The sequence below is a fragment of the Lathamus discolor genome, chromosome 1 (assembly GCF_037157495.1).
Source record: "Lathamus discolor isolate bLatDis1 chromosome 1, bLatDis1.hap1, whole genome shotgun sequence".
Classification (NCBI taxonomy): domain Eukaryota; kingdom Metazoa; phylum Chordata; class Aves; order Psittaciformes; family Psittacidae; genus Lathamus; species Lathamus discolor.
The window spans coordinates 65,995,549-66,017,435 of NC_088884.1; the positions used below are offsets into that span (position 1 = coordinate 65,995,549).

Consider the following 21,887-nt stretch of genomic DNA (forward strand, 5'->3'; position numbering starts at 1 on the left):
CCTCTGAGATAGAAGGCAGATTGGATGAAATAATGGATTTGCTTGAATTTAAATTACTGGATAATATAAATTCATCCCTCTAAAACAGGCCACTGTTAACAGGGGAAAAACCATTTCCAAGCTGCTGGGGCCAAGATATGGGCTAAGACCAAATAGAGCTTACTCTACAAAGATATGGAAATAGTTTATAAAGATCACCCAGCCAAAGAAATGTACCCTGCAAGTTATCACCACTGGCTTGACCTACCTGCTCCCTAAAAAGTGAATGCTACTCTCAAAGGCACACCAAGCAGCCAGCAGGAAACCCAAAGGCTAACATTTGTTTTCACAAAGCATATAACAAAGGCATATAGCAGATGATTGCTAGAAAAAAATAAAATCCAAGTGTTAGCTTGTGGGAAGAAAAAGCGGTAAAATGTGGCAGCCTAGAAGAGTTATATTTTTCAACTTGAATGGTTTGAAACAGATGGAACATTATATTTTACTTGCACTGTACCTTGCACTTCCTGCTGCGATTGTAAGGAATTCCAGGTAGTTCAACTGGTAATTATTCCCATGAATTATGACTTGGGTCTGCTGAGTATTGTCAGTGTATTCAGTTCACAAACACCAGTAGTGTGCCCTTACGGCCAGGAGGCCAATATTATCCTGGGGTGTATCAGGAGCAGGTCGAGGGAGGGGATCATCCCCCTCTACTGACCCTGAAGCGCTGTGTCCAGTGCTGGGCTCCTCAGTACAAGAAAGACAAGGAGCTACTGGAGAGAGTCCAGCAGAGGCCACAAGGATAATCAGGGGTCTGGAGCATCTCTCTTCTGAGGAGAGATTGTGGGAGCTGGGTCTGTTTAGTCTAGAGAAGAGCAGACTGAGAGGGGATCTCGTTAATGTATGTAAATATCTGAAAGGCAGGTGCCAAGAAGATGGTGCCAGACTCTTTTCAGTGGTGCCTAGCAACAGGACAAGGAGCAATGGCCATAAACTACAAGAATTTTCACCTCAACATGTGGGAGAACTTCTACATTGAAGGTGGCAGAGCACTGGAACAGGCTGCATAGGGTTGTTGTGGAGCCTCTCTCTTTGGAGGATTCCAAACCCACCTGGACACGTTCCTATGTAACCTGCTCTGGGTGGCCCTGCCTTGGCAGGGGGTTGGACTGCAGGTCTTTTCCAGCCCTAACAATTCTGTGATTTTGTGATGTTTTAGCACATTAGGAACAAGGGTTCGTTTTATACCAAGGAACTGCTTCAGTCTGTAATAATAATTTCCAAGGAAATTTTAAATATTAAAAACATACTATCATTTTTTCACTTATTTTAAGGAAAGTCTCCAAATACTAAGTCACATGCATACAATACAATGTATACATGTACAAGGAATATGTAATACAAAACAGATGCTGACATACAACTTCATGGAACTCATACAATGAAACTCCACTCAGAAAATTGGAGGCATCATCTTCCTTCAAGAAGTATGACAAGTGCTTTAATAACACATGATGCACAGTGCGTACCTTGAGGTCAAGAGGTCCCAAACAATGTGGATATAGTACAAGAGCTCAAGTAAGACCTGTGGCAATGGATTCTGCATCAGTTTGAATACAAATTGTGTGTAGTTCTGAATGAAGCACATAATTATTATTCTTACTGTTATTTGAATATCAATTAATATGATAGCACTGAAGTTATTCAGGTAATATTTTAATCCAAATGTGACATTTGACTCTGCTTTTAGAAGAGATTGCTTCCAGGGATTCCCTGTAGTCTTCTCACAAATGTCCTTTAAATTTTATAAATATTAATGCACATATTAATGTATTTTTATGCATAAATAGAGCTTTGGGTTCTTTCTGTATCCCTGTAACTCAAACAAGGTAACAGCTGGCAGAACAGATTTAGGAAAGAAGGCATGCCTAGGCAAACTGCTCTAGAAGATGATTATGTGTGGACAGTAGTTAATGCATACATTAAGAAAGTCAGTGAGAAAAATCATCAAGGATGTAGTTGGTTTGGTTTATGCCTGGCAGGTGTTAGTGTAAAATGCTGACTAAAGCTCAAAAATATAAAGCTCTGCAAGAATTTGTGGTTGTCAACTCAGCCACGCAAGAATCATTGCTTGACTGTAGCTAGTAGTTTCTAGCTTTGTAGGTTGTTTTTCTTTTTTCTCTCCAATTTGCAAACCTGGGAGGGAAAATGCAGATAAAGAGGAAGACATAGTCTCTAATAACCCATCCACTTGAATCATCATTCTGAGAAAACTGCATGATAAACAAAAATGAAAATATGCATAAAACTTCCTGTTCCTAAAGTGGGTATCTCACAGTGGCAGATCCCACATCCCTTCTTGCACTGCTTCTTCAGGTGAAATGAACAGCCACTTTCTCACAGATCCAGAATTGCTGTGTTGAACAGGAGTGGCTGGCATAAATGATCCGTCCATATAAGGAGGCGCAGAAGATGCTGTCATATAGCAAAACCCTAGGAAGTTAAAAGATATGTCTTAATGATGTCCTGGTAATATCACGTGATTGATATTTAGAACATTTGTAATCATTTTCCACTGGAATATAGAGTTATCTCCCCCTTGGAGATGCTTTATTTATGCTAAGTGGTCCTTTCATCATGTTTGTGAGTTTGAGCCGTACTTTGCCACCCATTGCTCCTTACACAGGACATGAATCTGAAGCTCCATAGCAGATACTATAGTCTCCATGCTCCATCATTGCTCATGTGACAAGCATGAGCAAGTAAAAGGAAGCCTAAGTCTCATATAATTTACTGGGGCACACCTGGTAGAACTGCCCTGGTCCTAAACTATGAAGGCTCACCAATTTGTTGCTTCTTTGGAAAAAGCTGTTCCATCCTCCCAGTACCAGCCACTCCTTTCAGATATGTATGATAATCCAACCCAGTAAAACTGTGAATCCTGTGGCAGAAAAACCTGTAGGTATGAGAAAATCATCACAATAATATTTAAAAAATGAGACCTAAGTTCCTGTGTCTTTGTGAAGGTTCTGCAACCAAAGGAGGTAACTCTTACTCAATAGGAGAGTGATCTGTTCTCCATGCTTGTTTACTATGAGGCAGTACTGACTGCTATAATTATAGGATCATTCAAGTACCATTGTTTATTGAATTGCCACAAGAGAAATGTACTCCTGATCTGTAAAAACACTGCTTTTTTAAAAGAAAACAAAAATCTGGTCTGCCTTTAGGTATCTACACTGCCTTTAGACATCTACACTGCCTTTAGACATCTGCAGTTTAGATATACTTATGAGAGCACTATTTAAGTACCAATTGGAGTCGGCTGAGATGTGGCCAAGAGATCCAGTGGAGCATGACAACAGATCCACCTCACCCAGTGGGAGTGCTACTGAACACTTACTATTTGCCACAGCTCCCACTGGCTATTAACAGAGCCTGAGGAAGTAGCTTTGAAGTTGCAGGCCACTTACGCTGTAGATGCCTGAATTTAAGTGAGATAATTCCCAACCTAGAGGGCTGAGTCTGTCACCTAAATATAGGCCTCTTGTACCTTTTGAGATTCTCCAACTGGTCTGAGGTCTTTACATATGGCTGACAGACAGGACTGAGAACCTATGGGAGAGCTGTGCCTTGCTGAGGCATTTTTTTGTGGTTGAAGAGGTAATTTCAGATTGCCCTAGAAACCTGTGCTTAGGCACTGGAATAATTCCATAGGTGTCTAAGTGCTACCTAAAAGATTCCTCAGCATCTTCGCCCTTTCATATCATCCAACTACTCTACTGCTGCTTAGTAGCATGTCTAGGTACTCAACCAAAATCTAAAATTCACAGCTGGCTTAAACTGCTCTGGCCTCAGCCTGGCTGCAACTGCCTATACCAAATAAGGAAGAAAAAGTAAGCATACAGACATCTGGAATGAAACTATCCAAGGATTTATATATTGTTTTGATGATGTCAAAACAATCTCTTGTATTCAAAACAATCTCTTGTATTCAACATTGAAGGTGTGGTGTTCAGGTGTCTTCCAACAGTGGGAACCATGATTCTAACCTCAGGATGCTGCTAAACACAATAATAAATCATTTATCCACTTTCTATTTTGTCTCTGATCTTATTTTCACTTAAATCTCATCCATTTTTCATTTAAAAAAATAAAAAAAATAAAATCCAGAAGGCCATCCTTTATGCCTTAAAATAATAGTTGAGAATTCCAGTCTGAAACTAACTCCATCTGGAAAAAGAGAGAGATTTTCAGGGAAGCTTGGTTCCTTTTCAAAGTTTTATGTAGCAAAAAAGAAAAAATAAGGTTATTTGGGGTTTGTGTAAGCTTAATATATTTTGGAAAAAAAAGTTTCCAGATATATGTGTACAAAAAGGGAAAATATGATCTTGACAACAAATTAGAGATTTTTCATTAGTCATCAAAACCAATCCCAAATTAGTAAGACTACTTAAAATCAGTAATTCCCTAAAAACCAAGGCTGTCTAGTCTTTGTGCTACCATCAACAGCACTCTGTGAGGGTATAACACAAGGCCAGAAAACAACCTTTTACAGTCATTTTGCACTGCAGCATGCAAATGATAGTACCATGGTGAATCAGACACTCTCTAGGTTTCATGGCAGATGTGAATTTGATGTTGGGAGCCTGCAGTAATAAAACTTGTGAAAAAAGAGGATGAAAACATGCATTCTGTGTGCTGGGTCTCCCTCCTCCATGCTGATAATATAAAACTCATTTTCTCTGTGAAAACCTAAGTATTAGCTAACAAAGGTACTTTATGCAATGGCTTATTCTATTTACCATAATGCATAATTTTCACAGCACACTATTTAGAAAGTGTTGCAAATCATGACTTGTGACTTGAAGGAAGGCTGCTTGACCAGGGAAACTTAAACACATGCACTGTAAATGACCCAACTACTTTCTGCCTGTGTGAAAACACATCACATGAAGAAATGTATGAGGTTAAAAGCATAAAAAAAGATGTACCATCTTTGCTTTGTCTTTTAGCACAAGAAGAGTGGAGTTTCTTGAGGAACAGAACTCTTGACTTTGCTTCCATGTTTTCTTCTGCTTTGAAATATAGAAGCAGTTGTCAACTCCACTGTTTTGCCAGCTTGCTGGACAGAGGGCACATTTTGTTTCTAGAAATCAGAAAGAGTATTATGCAGACTTTGTGAGGCATACAGGGCTTTAGCTACTGGCTTGAGTGAGGAAAGATTAAGGGGAGCCATGAATCAGCTGAGCTCTTAAGGGGCAAGAGACAAATTGTTTTGCATGTTAGTGTACACATATCCACGCCTCAAGTACTACCACAGTTAATACCAGACACGAACCAGTCAGATCTTTTCCCTGTGATTTTATAGTGTCTCAGACAATGGGCTCTGTAAAGGGGGTGGTTTGTGTTTATTTACATAACAACCACATTTACCATTCTTCTCCTTCCCTTCAAAACATAATGCTTCCCTCATTTCCTGCAGCTTCTTTCCTTCCTCAGGATCCTTGGAAACCTGAAAGACTGAAGGGCATGAAAATGCTTATCAAAGATTGGTTTTATAAAAATTTTAGCTTTAATTGTAGCTTTAATTTGTAGCTTTTGCCATTTTTTTTTTATTTTTGTCTACTTTATTTGTATGTCCACCATCGTGTGTACATCATCCACATTTTCTTAAGCAGGAGGGTTGTGCAGCACTGGAAAAGGTCACCTGGGAAGGTGGGGGTATCTCTACCCTTGAAGTTTTTCAAAGGTCATCTAGACAAAGCTACAGGTGAGTTGTTGCTAGTCCAGTTTTGTATGGTGGGGAAGAAAGGGATGGTGTCAGAGTAGAAACCTGAAGAATTGCCTCTGAGCTAACATTGCTGTGATGCCATGGACCACCTTGAGTATTCGTTCTGGGCACTTGGAACTGCTTCCCTCCTGCCAAAAAAGGAGATGAGCATTCTCTGTCTCTACTTCCAAATGTATTGGCATCATATTTGGTTGTTCATTGAAATGTTGCTGTGGAAAATCTGCTGTAATTGTGGACAAATGGACCAGTCACAACGCTTCGATGCCAGAATTGCCCTCCTTGTAAAAAGCTTGGAATCCAAGAAAAAAGGGGGTAGCTGTGAAATATTCCAGTAACAGTCACGGGGGGTGGCAAAAGCACCACTACCCTGATTGTGTGGCTAATGAGGTGGGCTACTACTGTGGAAATTAAACATTTCAGATATGGGTTAGGGTTAAGAGTTAGAGGTTAGACTCAGGGTTAGGGTTAGTCAGTGGTTAGAGTTAGGTTTTAGGGTGAAGTTTAGTGTTAGGTTTAGAGGTGTGGGTTAGGGTTAAGGTTGGGGTTAGGATTAGGAGAAGGTTTAGGGTCACTATGATTAGAGTTAGACATTAGGTGTTAGTGTTGGGGTTATGTTTAGGGTTATGGTTTAGGATTACACTTGGGGTTCAGTTTAAGGGTTAGGTTTATGCTCAGGGATAGGGTTAGGGATTATCTTTAATGTTAGGGTAATTGAGTTTAGGATTAAGATTAGGGTTTAATTTTAGGGTTAAGGTTAGTTAGGTTTAGGTCTTGCATTAGGATTAGTGTAACCCTTATGGTTAAGGTAACTATAAGTGCAGATAGTAGTGATCCTGAGTGACCTGTGCTGACACTCAGCCGTGGGGGTACTTCTGTGGGAGGGCTGTACTGTTGCCCTTCTTGCCTTATTATTTTCACTGGGAAAACAGGGGCAGTCTGTAGGGAGAGAAGAAGCAGCCACACATCTGGAATTCACTCGCACAGCAGTATCTTGGGACACCATTGTACTTACACAGGGCCAGCAGTGCTACCAGCCCCAGCAGCAGCAACAGGCACAAAGCGAGGAAAGCAAAGGCCACTGGCCGCCATATGGAAGATGTGGCAGAGGCTCCTGGGACAAAAAATAAACACATTCAGCAACAACACTAACAGCTCTTCTCTCCATGCAGTAGTGTTACCTCCTCTCTAACAACACCAGTTCATCTTCATCATAGAATCATAGAATAGTTAGGGTTGGAAAGGACCTTATGATCATCAAGTTCCAACCCCCTTGCCATGGGCAGGGACACCACACACTTAACCGTGTCACCCAAAACTATATCCAGCCTGGCCTTGAATTTAAACTGCCACGGATGGAGCTTTCACAACTTCCTTCTGCAGAGCCTTCTTTTTGTCTTAATGCAGTTTCTGTAATCACTGTTCTGAATTTCCTAGAGTAATTTTGAGAAAATATGTACTTGTCCACTGAGAATATTTATTAACCAAGCCTCAAGAGTTAGATTACAACTGCTTCTCATGACACAGGTAGACAGATTAGATTTTGCTGTTCCCACTGTCCTGGAAATAATAAAACAATCCTTATGACTTTTTAATCTTAAAAGGTAAAATTTACTACCTAAGTTTGAATGATTGCTTCAGGAACCTGTGATTGGGATTTCTAAATAGTTGCAGTGTTTGTACATTAAACTGTCCATGTTTCTTCAGGCTCTTTCTTCAGATTTCCATTGTGATTTGATGTCTAATTAGGATTATAGTGCTCCAGAATTTTACAGCGGACTATACACATATATATATATATACACATATATATATATATACACACACATAAAATACACGCATTTTTCCTTCTTGGGAAGCAGTGCTTGGCAGTTTTCTCTGCTACTCATGGTATCTATTCTAGAGTGTTCAGACTAATTGAAAAAGATTGCATATATCATGTTTTTTACTAGAGTCCAGTGGGTAAAAGCAAGCACCTCCAGGGACCCTTTTGTTAGGTGAGAAGAAACACTTCAGAGGTGCCCAGAAGTCCAGATAGACTTGGCAACTAAAACTCACATAGCCAGAGTTAAGGGCGATGACCCTAACCCTCATCAGTTAATGTAATTTGAAGAGACTGTAAATGGCACCACATTGAGATAGTGACTGATATGATGGAAGCAGGACTTCCTTTTAAAATTGACCTAAAAATCCTAGGAATGGGCTATAAGTGCTTAACAAAGGCAAACATGAAATCTGGCATGTGTAACAATACAACTCCGTGCACCAGTACAGGTAGGAGACTAGAAAGAAGCTTTGGAGTCCTGATGGACAAGTTGAATGTGAGTCCTCAAGTGTCTTTGTGGCAGTGAAAGCTGACCACGACTGGGGTGCACTGGCAAGATGGCAGCCAGCAAGTCAACAGAAGTGATTATTCCACTATATTTGACAATCATGAAGCCATTCTGGGGGTATTGTGTCCTGTGCAGATGTCAGATAAGTGCAGAGAGTCCATCAGAGGAATGCTGAGTTGGTCAGGGACCTACAGAGAGGCTGAAGGACCTAGGCTTGTTTAGCCTGGAGAAGAGGAGCCTAAGGGAGGGCCTAATTTCAGCCCTTCACTACCTAAAGGGGCATTATAGATGGAGCCAAACTCTTCTCAGAGAGGCACAGCAAAAAGACACAATATAAGAGTTGCAAGTTGCATCAAGGAAATTTCCAATTAGATGTGAGGAAAAAAAATTATTTTCCTTCAGCAGGAAAAAGTACCCAGAGAGGCTGTGAGATATTCAGTCCTGGAGGATTCAGAAACTCAAGTGGACAAGGCCCTGAGCAATTTGATCAGGCTTTAGAGCTAGCTCTTTTGAGCAAAAGATTGAGAAAGATGAACTATAGAGGTCCCTCCCAATATAATTTGATCATAAGTCATGTTCTCTGTGCATATCAAAAGGGTTAAAAGTTTTCTGAGCTTGTCAGCCTGTTTCTTTTCAGGAAGCTCTGCTGATAGATCACACTCCCTTTTATCCTTGGTTTTCTGGCTGCTGCTTTTCAACAGCCTCTCCTGCATCCTCTTTGCCAAGCAGTCATTCTCAATGGATAGCCCTAGATCTTTTTCAGACAGCACCAAAGTGATGTTAATTTAGTCTCTGTCTACCCAAACCGAAAATAGCAGCAATGATATTTATTTCACACATAAGCCACCTGGTGAATTTATGAGCAGCAGCAACAGTCCCCAAGTCATCATTTAATGGTCACAGTGGACATTCAACTTTTTTAAGAAAAACTTTAGATACAAACAAATAAAAATACGTACTCAGAGCTTACATTCACTATTAAGACTGATAAACAGGGCACCGCTACTCCCCACAGCTGAAGAAATTGCCTCCATTTCCTAGGCCTATATTATCTGATAAAACTATAGAGCCTTCTTCTCTTGTAGTGCTCTGCTGTATAAAATGACTTGCACCAAAATGATAAAAAATCCTAACAAAGGTGGAATTTGTTTTCTGTGTTGAAGTAAATGGAAAAGATAATTGGAGTAAAGATAGGCTTTAGAAAAAATATAATCTGTGATCATAACCCATAGCACACAAGACTCCATTATGATTTTTCTTTCTGCTGTTTTTATGAATATTTATATGAGAACATGCTATAAAGTTTAGAAGAATTCTAAAGCAATTAACATGAACACACAAATTTAAGTTACGTCCTAATTTAAATAGAAAAGCTAATTTCCGTTTGTACTTACTGTCTACTAAAACACAACTGCCTGGAGCCTTAAATGCAGAACATTTCTTGCTGCTCAAATATCCAGGAGTGATAGCTGAAGTTGAGGGTCGTAAATTTAAAGCGGTGTAGCCTTCCTCATCCTCCATCTCCAGCTTGTCACACTTCTTTCCTGCAATAGCAATACTTTGGGAGTAAGGGTACACTGCAGCACGACCAATGCTTAAACAATGAGAATAGTTCATTTTTCAGCATTTCCAGGGAAACCACGGAGGAAGCTGGCTCTAGTCTGATTACTGTGTCATAGTAAAAGTGTAACATGTTGAAAGCACATTAAGAAGTCTAAGTGGCAGTGTTAAAGATGGGTATTTTCTTCCTGAATGTGAAAATGGGAAGGCTTGTTTCCTGGTCAGAACTTAAGACTGTTTCATTTAACTATCCACCTGATCTGACCCTGTAATATCAGGCAAATACTAGGATTTTCTACCTCCTTAAAATAAGATGCTCTAGAAATAGTTGCTATTTTGAGTGAAGGTTTGAAAGGTATCTGTTCACATCTCAGGGCACAAATACAACACAGGAGCTGCATGGAAAGCAACAGGCTGAATCTCCATACACTGTTATGAAATAAATGAAAAATTAATTTACAAAAAATTCACTGAAATAAATGCTAGAAGGGGAAAAGGTGAGCTGAAAGGATGGTGAGGTCAGGAGCTCAGCATGATTCACATGACTGCTCAGCCTGTTTCAGGGGAAGACCAGACTTCACTGAGCTCCTTTCTGCTGTCGTACCATACACAGAAGTCACCATGCAGAAGTGGCTTATCCATCCTCACTCTTCATCTCTAGCTCTCTGCAGTGCCTTGATCCAGTGCTGAGTTGTAGCTCTTCAGCATCTTCAGTGACCAGCTCTCCTTAAACAGAACACTTGTCCAGACATCATGAGTCACATTGTGGTGACTTGATGGAAAGAAATTCCTCTGTTGCAAAAGAGGAATTTCTGTGGTAGCTGTTCACGCTCTTGTGTGTAAAGTTCAAAGTCTTCCCTTTGCAAAACAGTATCAACAGTCTGGAAATAAGCTGTAATACAGTCTAATGACTGGGCTATTCCAACTTTGCTTTCCAGATGGTGAATTTCTTCAGAGCAAAAATGTCTCTGGCTGCATGTATTTCTTGCATTACATCTTACCTGTATGCAGAAAGAATGCAGGATGGAAAAATTGGGAGTAAAGGGTGCTTACGGTCAGTTTTGCTACACAGAAAAGCAAACAAGGAATAGCAGTTGTATTCGTGGTATATCCATAATATCCTCACAGAAACCTCATGCTTAATATTGTGCAAAAATACTTGTCTATTAGGCCTGAAAACTGTATGTTGGCACCCTAATGTAAAAAAAAGCTTTTCTGCAGATAACTGGGATTCAAGTGTGTGCTGCTGAATTTGGCTAACAGCTTATGTGACTGTAACCTCTTCAGTCTTAGCAACAACTTCTCAATTGTCTCTGGGGGAAGTTCTCCAATCTGATTTTACTTCTGAAAACAGGAGGTAAAGCAATTTTCTTGTATCATTTTGTAATCTCTGAAGTCAATAAGCAATCTGTTAGTTATAACACTTCACCGTCATGCTCTGTGTCCTTTAAGGATGCAGAGGAGGCAAAATTTCTTGTTTCTTCAAACTGAAAAAAGGTAAACTAAGGCAGGAAGTTTGGGTCTACATCTGAACACTCGTATAAATATTGTCAGCAGGTTGGACAAAACAACTGTGTTTATTAACCAGAGTGTGACCTAGTAAATTGTATTAGCTGGAGTCTATGACAGGGGGGAGTGGAAAGGGGCATGGTGAGGAGCAGAATTTAGGTATGGGAAAGACACTGTTGTAGGGAACTATGATTCAAAAATGCTACCTCGGCCAATACACAAACAGTACATTTCTGTGTCTCTTCTGCTATAAAGAAATGTTCATTTCAGTGAAAAAGGGGATACAGATATCACATCCTTAAAGCCTTTGTGATTACCCCACAACCAGGGTATACCCTTTGCCAGCTTCAAGCTTGCTGGACAAGGTTGTTCACTGAAACACTCTGAATGCCTGCAGTGAATGGTAGGATACTGCCTCTCTTTAATTTGGGGTGATTTTCACTTTATTTCTTTTTGTTCTTCCTATTATTATTTCTGTGTGTGTGTGTATGTGTTTCAGACATTGTTTCACACTGTGAAACCATACTCTAACCCCACCTGCCTTTACAGTTGCAAATACAGTCACGGCACCGGAAACTGCTTTTGGACTGGCAGTAAATTGACACAAAAGGTCAAGGCAAATATATGATGTAGCCCTTTGGATGCTTGTCACCATGCAGAGCTGTCAATCTCAGGACATGTTTGTCTTCCACATACTGCAAAAACACCCAGGATTAGCCCATCTGCTCCTCGACATGCATTGTTAATAAAAAGACATCCTGGAAACATCTTTCCTGTTTCTTCACATTCACTCTAACATAAGAGAAAACTTAAAAGGTCAGACTTTTTTTTCATTTCCTTCTTTCTTTTTAATATTTCTGCAAATTAAAGCAAAGCCCATTATTATCATCATGAATACAGTTCAGAATACATTCCACATGAGATTTCTTATTTCGGTAAAGCTTGTATGAATGCTGAGAGACACTCTAGGAAGTCAGCAGGGCTGTGTCTGCATGACAGGACAGAAGCACTGTGCATTTTCACCCCCAAAGACAGGATCAGATAGGAAAAGTTATGTTAGAGATGCAACTGATGAATGCAAACAGCAGACAGGAAAAGAAATCCACTAAGGTTTCCAGAGTATGAAACTGGTATTTGAAAATAACACCCAAAATGTTCATGTCGGTGATCAGAAATTGTTGTGTAGTGCTGAGAGCACTGAGACACTAGAACAGCCTCTTGAAGAGAATGACTAATGCTTCAGAAGCCCAGCTGTAATGCTTCAGAAGCCCAGCTGCTACACCATTGGTAGATGATCCACAGTAAATAATCTGGGATGAAATCCGCAAGGAATGCACAAGTCTCCAAAGGGGACCAAGCTAAGAAACTGTGGACTTTTTGCTCATATCAAAACACAGATATGGGACTGAAATTTCTCCTTTTAACTTGACTGGCATTGTTCTATGGAGATGTGGAGGGAGACATTTTGTTCATCAGCACTGCTTGGGATATTTTCACTATGGCTGGGTTTGTAGACGCTTGCTCAGCACATTTAATTAGCAGCATGGCATTCCAGGAAATATCCTAAAAATACATAATAGCAGGTTCTGTTCATGCCTCTGACTCAAACCCAGTGTAACTCTTTAATAGATTAAAAGAGTAGAAAATTAGAAAAGTAGAGAAGAAGAGCAGAATTATTACTAGGAAAAGAGAAAAAGGGAAAAGAAGGGGGTGTGTATGTAAGAGAACTAACAGCGCCAGGAAGATATATAGAACATGGAAAAGAGCTTGACATTTATAGCTGAAGGGTATCTTCTCCTGTAACACATGCACAAGGACACACATGCATGAGGACTGTGAATCTCTGTGCTTGTCACTGTACTTTTTTTTTCCTGGCCATCACTTTTGGCCATTTTGTCCATCAATTGTGTTGGTTATAACTAAGTAATCTTTTGACAGTATTCAATCTGGAATGACAGACTTGGGGTGCTCCTGGAGCCTGCCACCATGCCCATTTCCTTAATATGAAGATATTTTTACATGTCTAAAAGAGAATGAAAACAGGGAAATGTATTAGGACTGATAATAACATATTTAAATTCCCATGTGATAGTTCTCAAAAAGAAAATAAAAAATTCCAACCTTGCAGAACATCTTCTAGCTTCTCATAACCATTTGGTCTGACAAACCAGCCCTCTTGACAAGAGTTGTTACATCTCTGTAATTGGATGGCAGGCCTTTCACAGATATAGTGAAGCTCTTCTTTACATGATTTGAAATATATGCTAGTATAATAAATCGATCCACAGCCTTGGGAGTAGTACTTAGGCTTTACCCTAGGAAAGAAAAATCTTTATTTTTACGTCGCACCTCTTTCCTATGGTTCATCCTTGCCCCTTCCAAAAACCTGTATTTGCAAGAACTCCTTATGTGGCTTTCAAGAAGAATATATATCCCCAGCAATAAAACGAAGTGTTTAGTGTTATCGTGTACCAGCTCCTAGGAGTCTGACCCTGTCCTGAACATGCCAACAAGCACCCCCAGTGGAAAGTAAGTGTGGATCCTAAACCATTTCTTGTAACTGGCAGTAAGAAACACAAACTCCTGGGTACTGACTGGAGGGTGTCAGTGGCTGTTTCAACAGAAATGCTAAGAGAAGACTGCCCAATGATGAAAAGAGAAATTGGTAAAGCAGGTTTGAAAGCAGGAAGAAAAATATATTGTATTTCTGAAATAGTACATTAAACCCAAGTGAAATGAAATGGTTCTAGAGAATAAATAGTGCCTTTTATGAAAATAACAAGATATTAAATCAAAAGCATGAAATGAAACACCTCTCCACTGGAGATATACCTTGTCTCCTCACTGAAACAAGATGTCAAATATGAGAGAAACATATGACATTTATGGTCAATCTGAAAGTACCTTGTGGATATAAACTTTCTAGTTTTTTTTTTTTTTCCCCCCAGTAATAGTGCTTAGACCACCCTCCAAGCAGTTCTGGGTGAGGCCAAGAAAAATCTGAAATGGAAAAGTGAGCCCTACAATACAGAGAGAGATGCATAAATGTTCAATGTTCAATTTGCCCTTTGAGTCACAGAGACTGGGAGTTGTATGTGGATGAGGACCAACTTCATGTACTTCAAGAAAGCTTCCAGCTTACCAAGACTTTTGTTGTTCTGTAAGAATGGTGTTGTCTGCCCAATACCAGACGCTCTGCTCAACTCTAAATCCAAGCCAGTATTCTGCTTCAGGGATTTTTTTTACCAATTCCTATGCATAGTAAGGACAATTCAAAATGGATATTTAGGAATATATTAAAAACAAATATTTAGGTTCAGAAGTTGAAATCATTGATGGAAGTTGCTTAAAGAACATAAACAACACAAATTTTTCCACCTGTCAGGACAAGTTCTGCACTTAGATGTTCTTACATTACGAGTTCTGCCTAGTATCAAAGTGAAAATGACAGTAGAACTGTTTTTAATAGGAGAGAACATGCACTTCAAGCTCTGAAGAGCAATGTCACCCTCATCAACCTGATATAAACCCTCTGGATGAAACACTAGATCATTCTCCCCACTTTAGTCATGAATCATTCCTCCTTGACTCTGTCCTTAGCATTTGTGAACAGCAAAAAAGGAAGCCTCTGCAGGGAGCTGTTCTCTTGGATTTGTTGAACTGTCACACTTGGCTCTAGCATCATTAACTTACTCCCAAAAGCTGGACCATGACAAGTAGAAGAGGTCTTAGAGTTAAGCAATATTCTAGTCTTAAAAAATGCTCTGAGCAGAACAGGTAAGAATGCCGATTTGAATAATGCTGGTTTTCTCGCTGCTGTTGGAGGAAAATTTCTAAAGATTTGAATTCAATTTTTCTGTTATTCTCTTCCTTCCTTCACATGTCACTGTCACCCTGCGTGCACTTCTCCATTTTCTGTTTTGTTTCATACCTCTCAATGCCATGATTAAGACAGCTAGAACAGACTGCTCTTCACAATCTCTGCTGTCGCCAGTTTGCAAGGGTGAGAATTAAGCTGCTTGCCTTTACTCCTGGGACAAACCTTATGGCCTGTAGCTCAGTGAGAGGGAAACTGGCATTTGTCAAGTGCTGGAGAGCAGACAGGCACAGTCCTGACTGCCAGCTCTTGGGACAACTTTTCTGCCTTTTCTTCCAATGCATCTGCTGGCATTCAGAATCAAAAGCATTATTTCACTCTGCACCTGGAATTTTCTCTTCCCATCTCAGCTTATTTTCATTTACTAGAAGATTAGGCCAGGTTTCAGCAGCTCATTGCTAATCCTGACTGAAAAGATGAGATCAACTTTTGTGGAAAGAAGTTCTGCAAAATGGGGAAGACTGATTTGCCTGTGGGGAAAAAACAGGTTAAAAGAGGTTTTCACAGAATTATCTTTACCAAATCCTTGTATGGATCTGCAATGCTGGCAAAATTAGTGAAATCATTACCTACAGCAAAGTAGCCATGAACCTGCTTTCACCGGTCAACCCAGTAAGAAGCCAGCCATAGCAAGCCAAGGCAAAATGGGCTGTCCCTGATGGCCAGCCACTTGAACACTTTGTGTGATGTAGACCAGTTGTATGCCTTAGCATTGCCCAGGACAGCCCAATCACTGTAGAAAAGTTCCTGCTCATGGTGCTATTTAAGAAAATTTTGTGCAAGGCAAGTAGCTGATACAGTGTAAGAACTTCCTCTACACTAAACAGAGTGAGAAACCAGTCCATACCAGCTTTTCTTTCTGTTTTATCAGAAGAAGAGTAGAGTTTTGTGAGGAACAAAGTTGGAGACTCTGTTCCCACGACTTCTTTTCCATGGAGTAGTAGTAACACATATCACCACCTTTCCAGTTCCAGTTTGTGGGGCAGAGTACACAGTTCTGGCCTGGAAAAGAAAAACCGTCACCCTATTTCTGTTCCCAGGCTGTCCCTTATAGAACATCGCTGTTGACCTGTGACAACAGGATATGTACAGACTGATGATATTTGAGATGTTCCTCATTCAGTCAAAATCCTATTGTGGTCCCAGAAGGTTAAGGTTCAGTTAATAACAGAGATGAAAACTGAACCATCCCCTTATCTCTCACTTTCCTATAGCACTGAGAAGAGGTTCAGGTGCTGCAAATGGGATTTATTTTGCCTAATTTTCAGAGTCTTCAAAGGTGACATGAATCAACTCATTTGGATTCCCATTTTCGTCAATAGACAGAAGCAGGCTTGTCTCATGCATGGTTTTGCTGTCATTTTAGATGTCTTCCTTGGGAGAAAACAGGCTGCACCCTTGCACTACCAATTTCTCTTCGTTGACTAGAATGGACACCCAGACAATTAACTTCATTGTGAAATGATATCTGGACAAATGAAATCCCCCTTCCTGACAGCCACCCTTTGCCTGGTGCCTACTAATGCTGTCTGAAGAGAACTATTTCTCTGGCAGGCTCATTGTCAGATGCCACTTAAATAACCAAGCTGTTGCAAACTGATTTCAGAAACAGCCCTGAACTGTACACAGTCAGGAGACAGGGAGTGAACTCACAGGTTGGTTTAGCTATGCTTCACCACACTTCAGTTGTGACTTTAGGAGGTTCCTGTCTTTCCTGGAGTTGGTACTAGCACACTGTCCTTTGTATGGACTGCTGTTCACACAGAGTGCAATAAAGTTGTTCAATTCTCAGTCACTACTGTAAAATCGTCTATTAGATGCAGGTGAACAATATTGTAGAGATCTGGTGCTGACAGGAACTGGCATATCCAGAAGACATCCCATGGAACTCTTTTCTTATGGAAGCTAAATCCTGAAACCCTGGTACTACTGCCAGGTCCCATGCCAGTTCACATGTGACGAGGCTTTGAGCCTCCCTTCAGGTGCTGCATGAGGAGATATTCTCATTGCCTACATTCTAGGTGATCACATATAAGAAGACACAGGCTTACCTGAGGAGACAGACCTGAGTGGACACAGAAGACATATCTGATTTCCTTCCCTGCTATTTTGAAAGATAAACCCTCATAAAAACTTTTTGATTTACCATTATTTTTAAGGTTTGTTTCCCCTTCCAGGCATAGCTGATTTCCTATTGCTTGCAGCATGTTGGAGAAACTTGCATGCAGCTTGTTCTTTGTCATGTTGAGGTCTCTAAGTTGTGTTCTGTAGTCCTTAGGAATCTGGAAAACTAATATCCACAATAATACGTTTTCCAGTGCTGTCCTTCAGAAAGGGTGGGATGCAGATAAGGGATGTCTTAGCAGATCAATAGGGATAAATAAACCATTTGGGATGCTAGTCCTCCCTGAACAGTTGCATGTAAAGGCTGAGATTGAAAACTTTTGAGTAGTGGGTTTCGTATTATTAGCCTAACAAGTGAATAAGAAAGAAGTGAACAAGAACATTAAAGTGTCACTTTTCATCCTATATTTCCATTGTGTATCTTTCTCTCATATCAGTTTCCAGGCTGTGTTTTTTTCCTAAAATGTGATCTTCAGCTCCGGATCACACTGAACCATTGCAGTTGGGAGGTTATATACACAACCTGTTTACTGTGACACAAAGCTTTTTCCTTCCCTTCAGATTTAGCATTATCGAAGAAGAATTCCCTCCATCATTAGTCAGTACAGCAGGATTGCGGATACAGTTTTTAGGAGACCAAGCAATGGCAGTCAGAGCAAGCAGTGAATCTTCTACTCCACCCCTTTCCAGTTCCTATCTTCATTGCTCATTTTTAATGTCATCACTTCAAGAAGAGGACAAGGGTACTACAGCAAGGGAAAATACCTGATTTGCATGGTTGCCTGTTTTCAGCTGAACTAGAAATTGCACGTCAAGAAGATGTCAGTCTGATGTTATTTAGTAACTTGAGCCCTTCAGCAAACAGAAATGTATTAGTACTTACATAAAACTCCCAGGGTCACTAGCGCCATCAGCAATGTCAGGCACAAAATGAGCAAAATCAGGACTGCTGGCCAGCAAGAGCGGAATGAAGTGGGAGATCCTGGTAGGAATTCATGAAATGGAGGTGTGGTAAGAAGGGGATGGTGAATGCCTCATTAAATTGCAACCACCTTTGTGGTGCGTTGGTAGATAATTAATTGCTTTTACTTTACAGTTGCATATTCCTGCTACAGAATGTCTGCACACAGCAAAAGATGCACAAACAAAGTAAGAGTGAGACATCACAACAGCTCAGTGAAGAATGTGGAACAGCCTTGGTCCTTTCAGAGGCCACAGACACTAGCAAGAAAGATATTGAGAAAGCAAGATATTGCAAAATCAAAGCTGAAAAAAAGCACACAGTGTATGGTTGTGGTAATTTGCGATGCGTAAAATATACCTGGTAATCTGGTTAATTTGAGTGTTACAGTTAACTCATAGTAGTTTGAAAATTATTACTTCATAGGAGTTTGAAATTTCTAGCTAGGAATTAATAGAAAATTTTTCTGTAATAAGGATTACAGCCTAGATACAAAAATGAGGACTCAGTGAGGAGAAAAAGGAACAATTCTTTTCCTGAGCAAAGAATTTTAAGCATGTGGGTCATCCATGTTTATAGAAATTGGAAGATTTCATGGGTGAAGGTGCACCAAAGAAGGGAGAAAAAGCATACAGTCAAGGAAGCACTAATTCTAGTGCAAATACTAAAGTTGCAACTGTATGAACTTCGTGGAGAGCTGCAACCAGCTTGACTTAATCCAATAAAGGCAGTAGATAGGAAATGTGGAGAGGAAATAATTAGTCTAGAAAAGGAAAGAGCTATTTAAAATTGGGGAGTGAATTGCTGAAAGAGCAGGAACTTAAATTTAGTGTGTCAAGCTGAAGGAGCAGGAACAGAAACTATGCAGGGTGTCCTTCTTACAAATAACCTGTGGTCAGCTTCTGTGGTGAAGCAGTCCTGGGCAGAATGTTGTACAAGACCTCACTCTGTAGAAACTCAAGTTGATGAATATTCAAGGAAAGACTGAGCAATGGATGTTGTCTTGAACGGGTACACAGATCACCACAAACCCTAGGTCTTTTCCAGCTTCCACAGCCAGCTTGTTCCCAGTCTGTACTACTCACTAGCTGGGATTAGATAACACTGCACAATTTGTGGAGCTTCATGGGGTTCCTGCTCACCCAGTCCTCAAGTTTCTCAAGGTTTCTCTGTTTGAAGCTCTACCACTTGATAGCATCAACTACTAAAGAAACCCTAAATCTCTAATTTAATACTGTTAGAAATTTGCTGAAGACACACTCTGTGTCATTTTTCAGGTTGTTGATGAAGATTTTAAACAATATAGAATCAGTATCTACTCCTGAAGGACCCCTGAGGGACTCTGCTACCACACAGATATTGAGCCGTTAGTTACTCCCCTTTCAGCCTTGTTGTCTGTTCAGTTTTAAATCCACCTAACAGTTCATCATTCAGGCCAAAACCTCCTCAAGTTTTAAGAGCTACTCACAAAAGCCTTGCTAGATATGTGTGTGCCGCTCTCCATGCATCTGTATTTCAACCCAGAATGCACCACCAGTCTAAGGAAGTGCTCTAACTGCTTGTTATTGCATAAAATACCCAGAAGAGAAAGAACACCTCCCTTCCGCATTATTTTCCGGAGTTTGATCTTACAGACATATGACAGAAACACTCAGAGATAAAGCTTTCATAGAGGAATCACATAGATCCTACCAAGGATGCTTTGACTTGTGAGGTCAAAGTGCTTCTATACATGCTCTGAAGCTGAATATTATGAGTCTGGAGAACTTCAGTAATAGAAATTTGAACCCCTAAGGCAGGCTGCTATATAGACTCATATGTATTGGAGTTAAAGGGCAAAGAAAAAAATTGTTCCTACCCCTACAAAGTCACAGCCCTAAGCTGAAGACTGAAAGCATTGTAGTCTATGTTTCCTGGAGCTTTTAGATGAGAAGAGACAAAGATTCTGTATTTGAAAGTAAGATTTCATAAACAGCTACAAAATATTTTCTGGGCAGCATTATGAATCAAAATAATGCACACCCTCTCAGGACGTTGCTGTCATCACAGGATGTGTTCTCTACTTGAGACGAAGAAACAGGATATCTGGAGTCATATGAGGATACTGGTGTCATTGGACATTGAAGGAAAAGAAGCCCAGAGCTTAGCACAAAGACAGGTTAAATTTTAACTTTTTTTGTTTTTTAGCTCCTGAATTATACTTTGGCAATGCTCAAACCCAAAACTTGACAAATTTCAAAAAATGTAGCAAACATTCAAAAAACAAAATTGCTTTAGAAACCACTGCTCTTTGATACAGAATTTCCTAGAGAATTTCTTCTGAATCACAAGCAAGTTGTCTCCTTGTTTATGAACCTCTGTTCCAGAGGTTTACACCACCCCTGTACACTTTCTATTTTTTTTTTGTTTCCAGGAGTTGCACCACTCAAATCTAGAGCTCATCCTTTCAATATAACACAAATTAAGCAAAATTAATTTTAAGTTAATATTAAAAAAAGTATTTTAAATGCATTCACCCCTTTAACAGACATAGCCATTTCAAAGACCAGCATCTTAATTCAGCCCAGAATTTCAGAAGTGAAATAGAGTGAGTCAGTTAAAGCTTTTTCAGTTCCAAGCTTGAATGCAAATGGATAGAGAAATTAAATCAAACTAATTCACTTTAAAAAATAGTTCAGGTTAACTCTTTTGAGATTTAGACAATTAAGACTGTTTGTGGAGCTTAGTATAACGCTCAGTAATAAGCTTTGCCATGAAATAATAAGATCACTATTTCACCTTCCAAACTCATAAAATTCAGGCAGAAATAACAACAACAAAAACCATGGTAAATTTACAACTAGTATAACTTTTTGACAATAGCAAAGCTAACAAAAGCCCCCTTGGCTTATAACTAGAAGTATTTCCCATCCACTTTAACAAGAATAAGTAATGAAAGATTCATAGATACTATACCTTTTTCCTTAGTATCTTTGGGCTCTGCGATATTATCCAGTTCATGGTTGTTTTCAAATCTGAGATTAGCATATGTTACTTCTGTCATAGCTGGTAAAAACAAAAGCTTCAGAACAAAAGGGTAGGAAAAAAAATCTAGCATTGGCAGCTAGTAAGAAAATCTAGCCCTTTGCACAGGTTCCTCATACTGGCAGGCACAAATGAAGCAGCTGAGACATCAAGATACATCTGAACTTCCCTGATCACAGTACTGCTAAGAAAATGTTCCTCTCTCATTGCTATATTCTCTTTCTTCCTCATTGCCTCACTTCTGCCCTTCATGACTGGCATGTATTTCTTTTTGCCATTGTTGAAGAATACACAGCCACATTTGTAGAACTTCTGCTTTCGATAGCCAACACCTAATTCCTGATTACAACAGATTCAGGCTTGAAACACTGAACTGAATAAAATGTTTTCCAGCTTTGAAGATGTCTCAATTTGGACAGCTGTGTTCAGCAGCAGTTTTGTGATCATACTTGTTTCTGTTTCCTATTGGAATGCGCTGAAAGCAAATCAAAAGGTGGACTTGCATCTTAAAGCTGGCAAATTATGCTCTCATCCAAAAGATGTAAGCACTTGAGCTTGAGGTTAGCACCTCAGCTAGGATATGTCAGGGTATTGGCTCTTGCCTTCCATGCCACCTTCCCAAAGTGATTAGCCTGGGACTTCTGTGTCACCAAACTAGAAGGACCTCTTGACAAAGCCTAGATCTCAGAAGATACTTACTTCTACTCAGTTTTTTGGTTTTGATAT

At 39.9% G+C, this 21,887-nt stretch overlaps 1 protein-coding gene across 4 annotated transcripts; it reads right to left on the minus strand.

Annotated features, from left to right (window-relative positions):
* Positions 1-1,256: 1,256 nt before the first annotated feature.
* LOC136012570 (natural killer cells antigen CD94-like) lies at positions 1,257-21,419 on the minus strand. 4 transcript variants are annotated; one of them, XM_065675658.1, is made up of 7 exons: positions 21,093-21,419; positions 9,501-9,650; positions 6,789-6,887; positions 5,419-5,505; positions 4,977-5,131; positions 2,826-2,938; positions 1,257-2,475 (listed from the first exon to the last, which is right to left on the minus strand). In XM_065675658.1, exons 1-7 carry the CDS (start codon positions 21,232-21,234, stop codon positions 2,355-2,357), a joined length of 867 nt encoding a protein of 288 aa, XP_065531730.1. In that variant the 5' UTR covers positions 21,235-21,419; the 3' UTR covers positions 1,257-2,354. The 4 variants fall into 4 exon arrangements, with proteins under 4 accessions (XP_065531730.1, XP_065531749.1, XP_065531738.1 ...); XM_065675677.1 differs by lacking the exon at positions 21,093-21,419 and adding an exon at positions 10,271-13,192; XM_065675666.1 differs by lacking the exons at positions 1,257-2,475; positions 2,826-2,938; positions 4,977-5,131; ... (1 more) ...; positions 6,789-6,887; positions 9,501-9,650 and adding exons at positions 11,999-13,198; positions 13,297-13,490; positions 14,318-14,427; ... (1 more) ...; positions 17,199-17,342; positions 18,060-18,158 and having other exon boundaries at positions 21,093-21,396.
* Between the last annotated feature and the right edge of the window lie 468 nt (positions 21,420-21,887).

What these genes read in the sequence shown, in the direction of transcription:
- LOC136012570 (XM_065675658.1), bottom strand. Translation starts at nt 21,234, where the DNA reads ATGCTAGATTTTTTTTCCTACCCTTTTGTTCTGAAGCTTTTGTTTTTA. An exon ending in GGTAGCACTGCTGGCCCTGT is followed by an intron (nt 5,506 to 6,788) that starts GTAAGTACAATG and finishes CATGCCCTTCAG; the next exon opens with TCTTTCAGGTTTCCAAGGAT. An exon ending in TGAAGGGAAGGAGAAGAATG is followed by an intron (nt 5,132 to 5,418) that starts GTAAATGTGGTT and finishes TCTGATTTCTAG; the next exon opens with AAACAAAATGTGCCCTCTGT.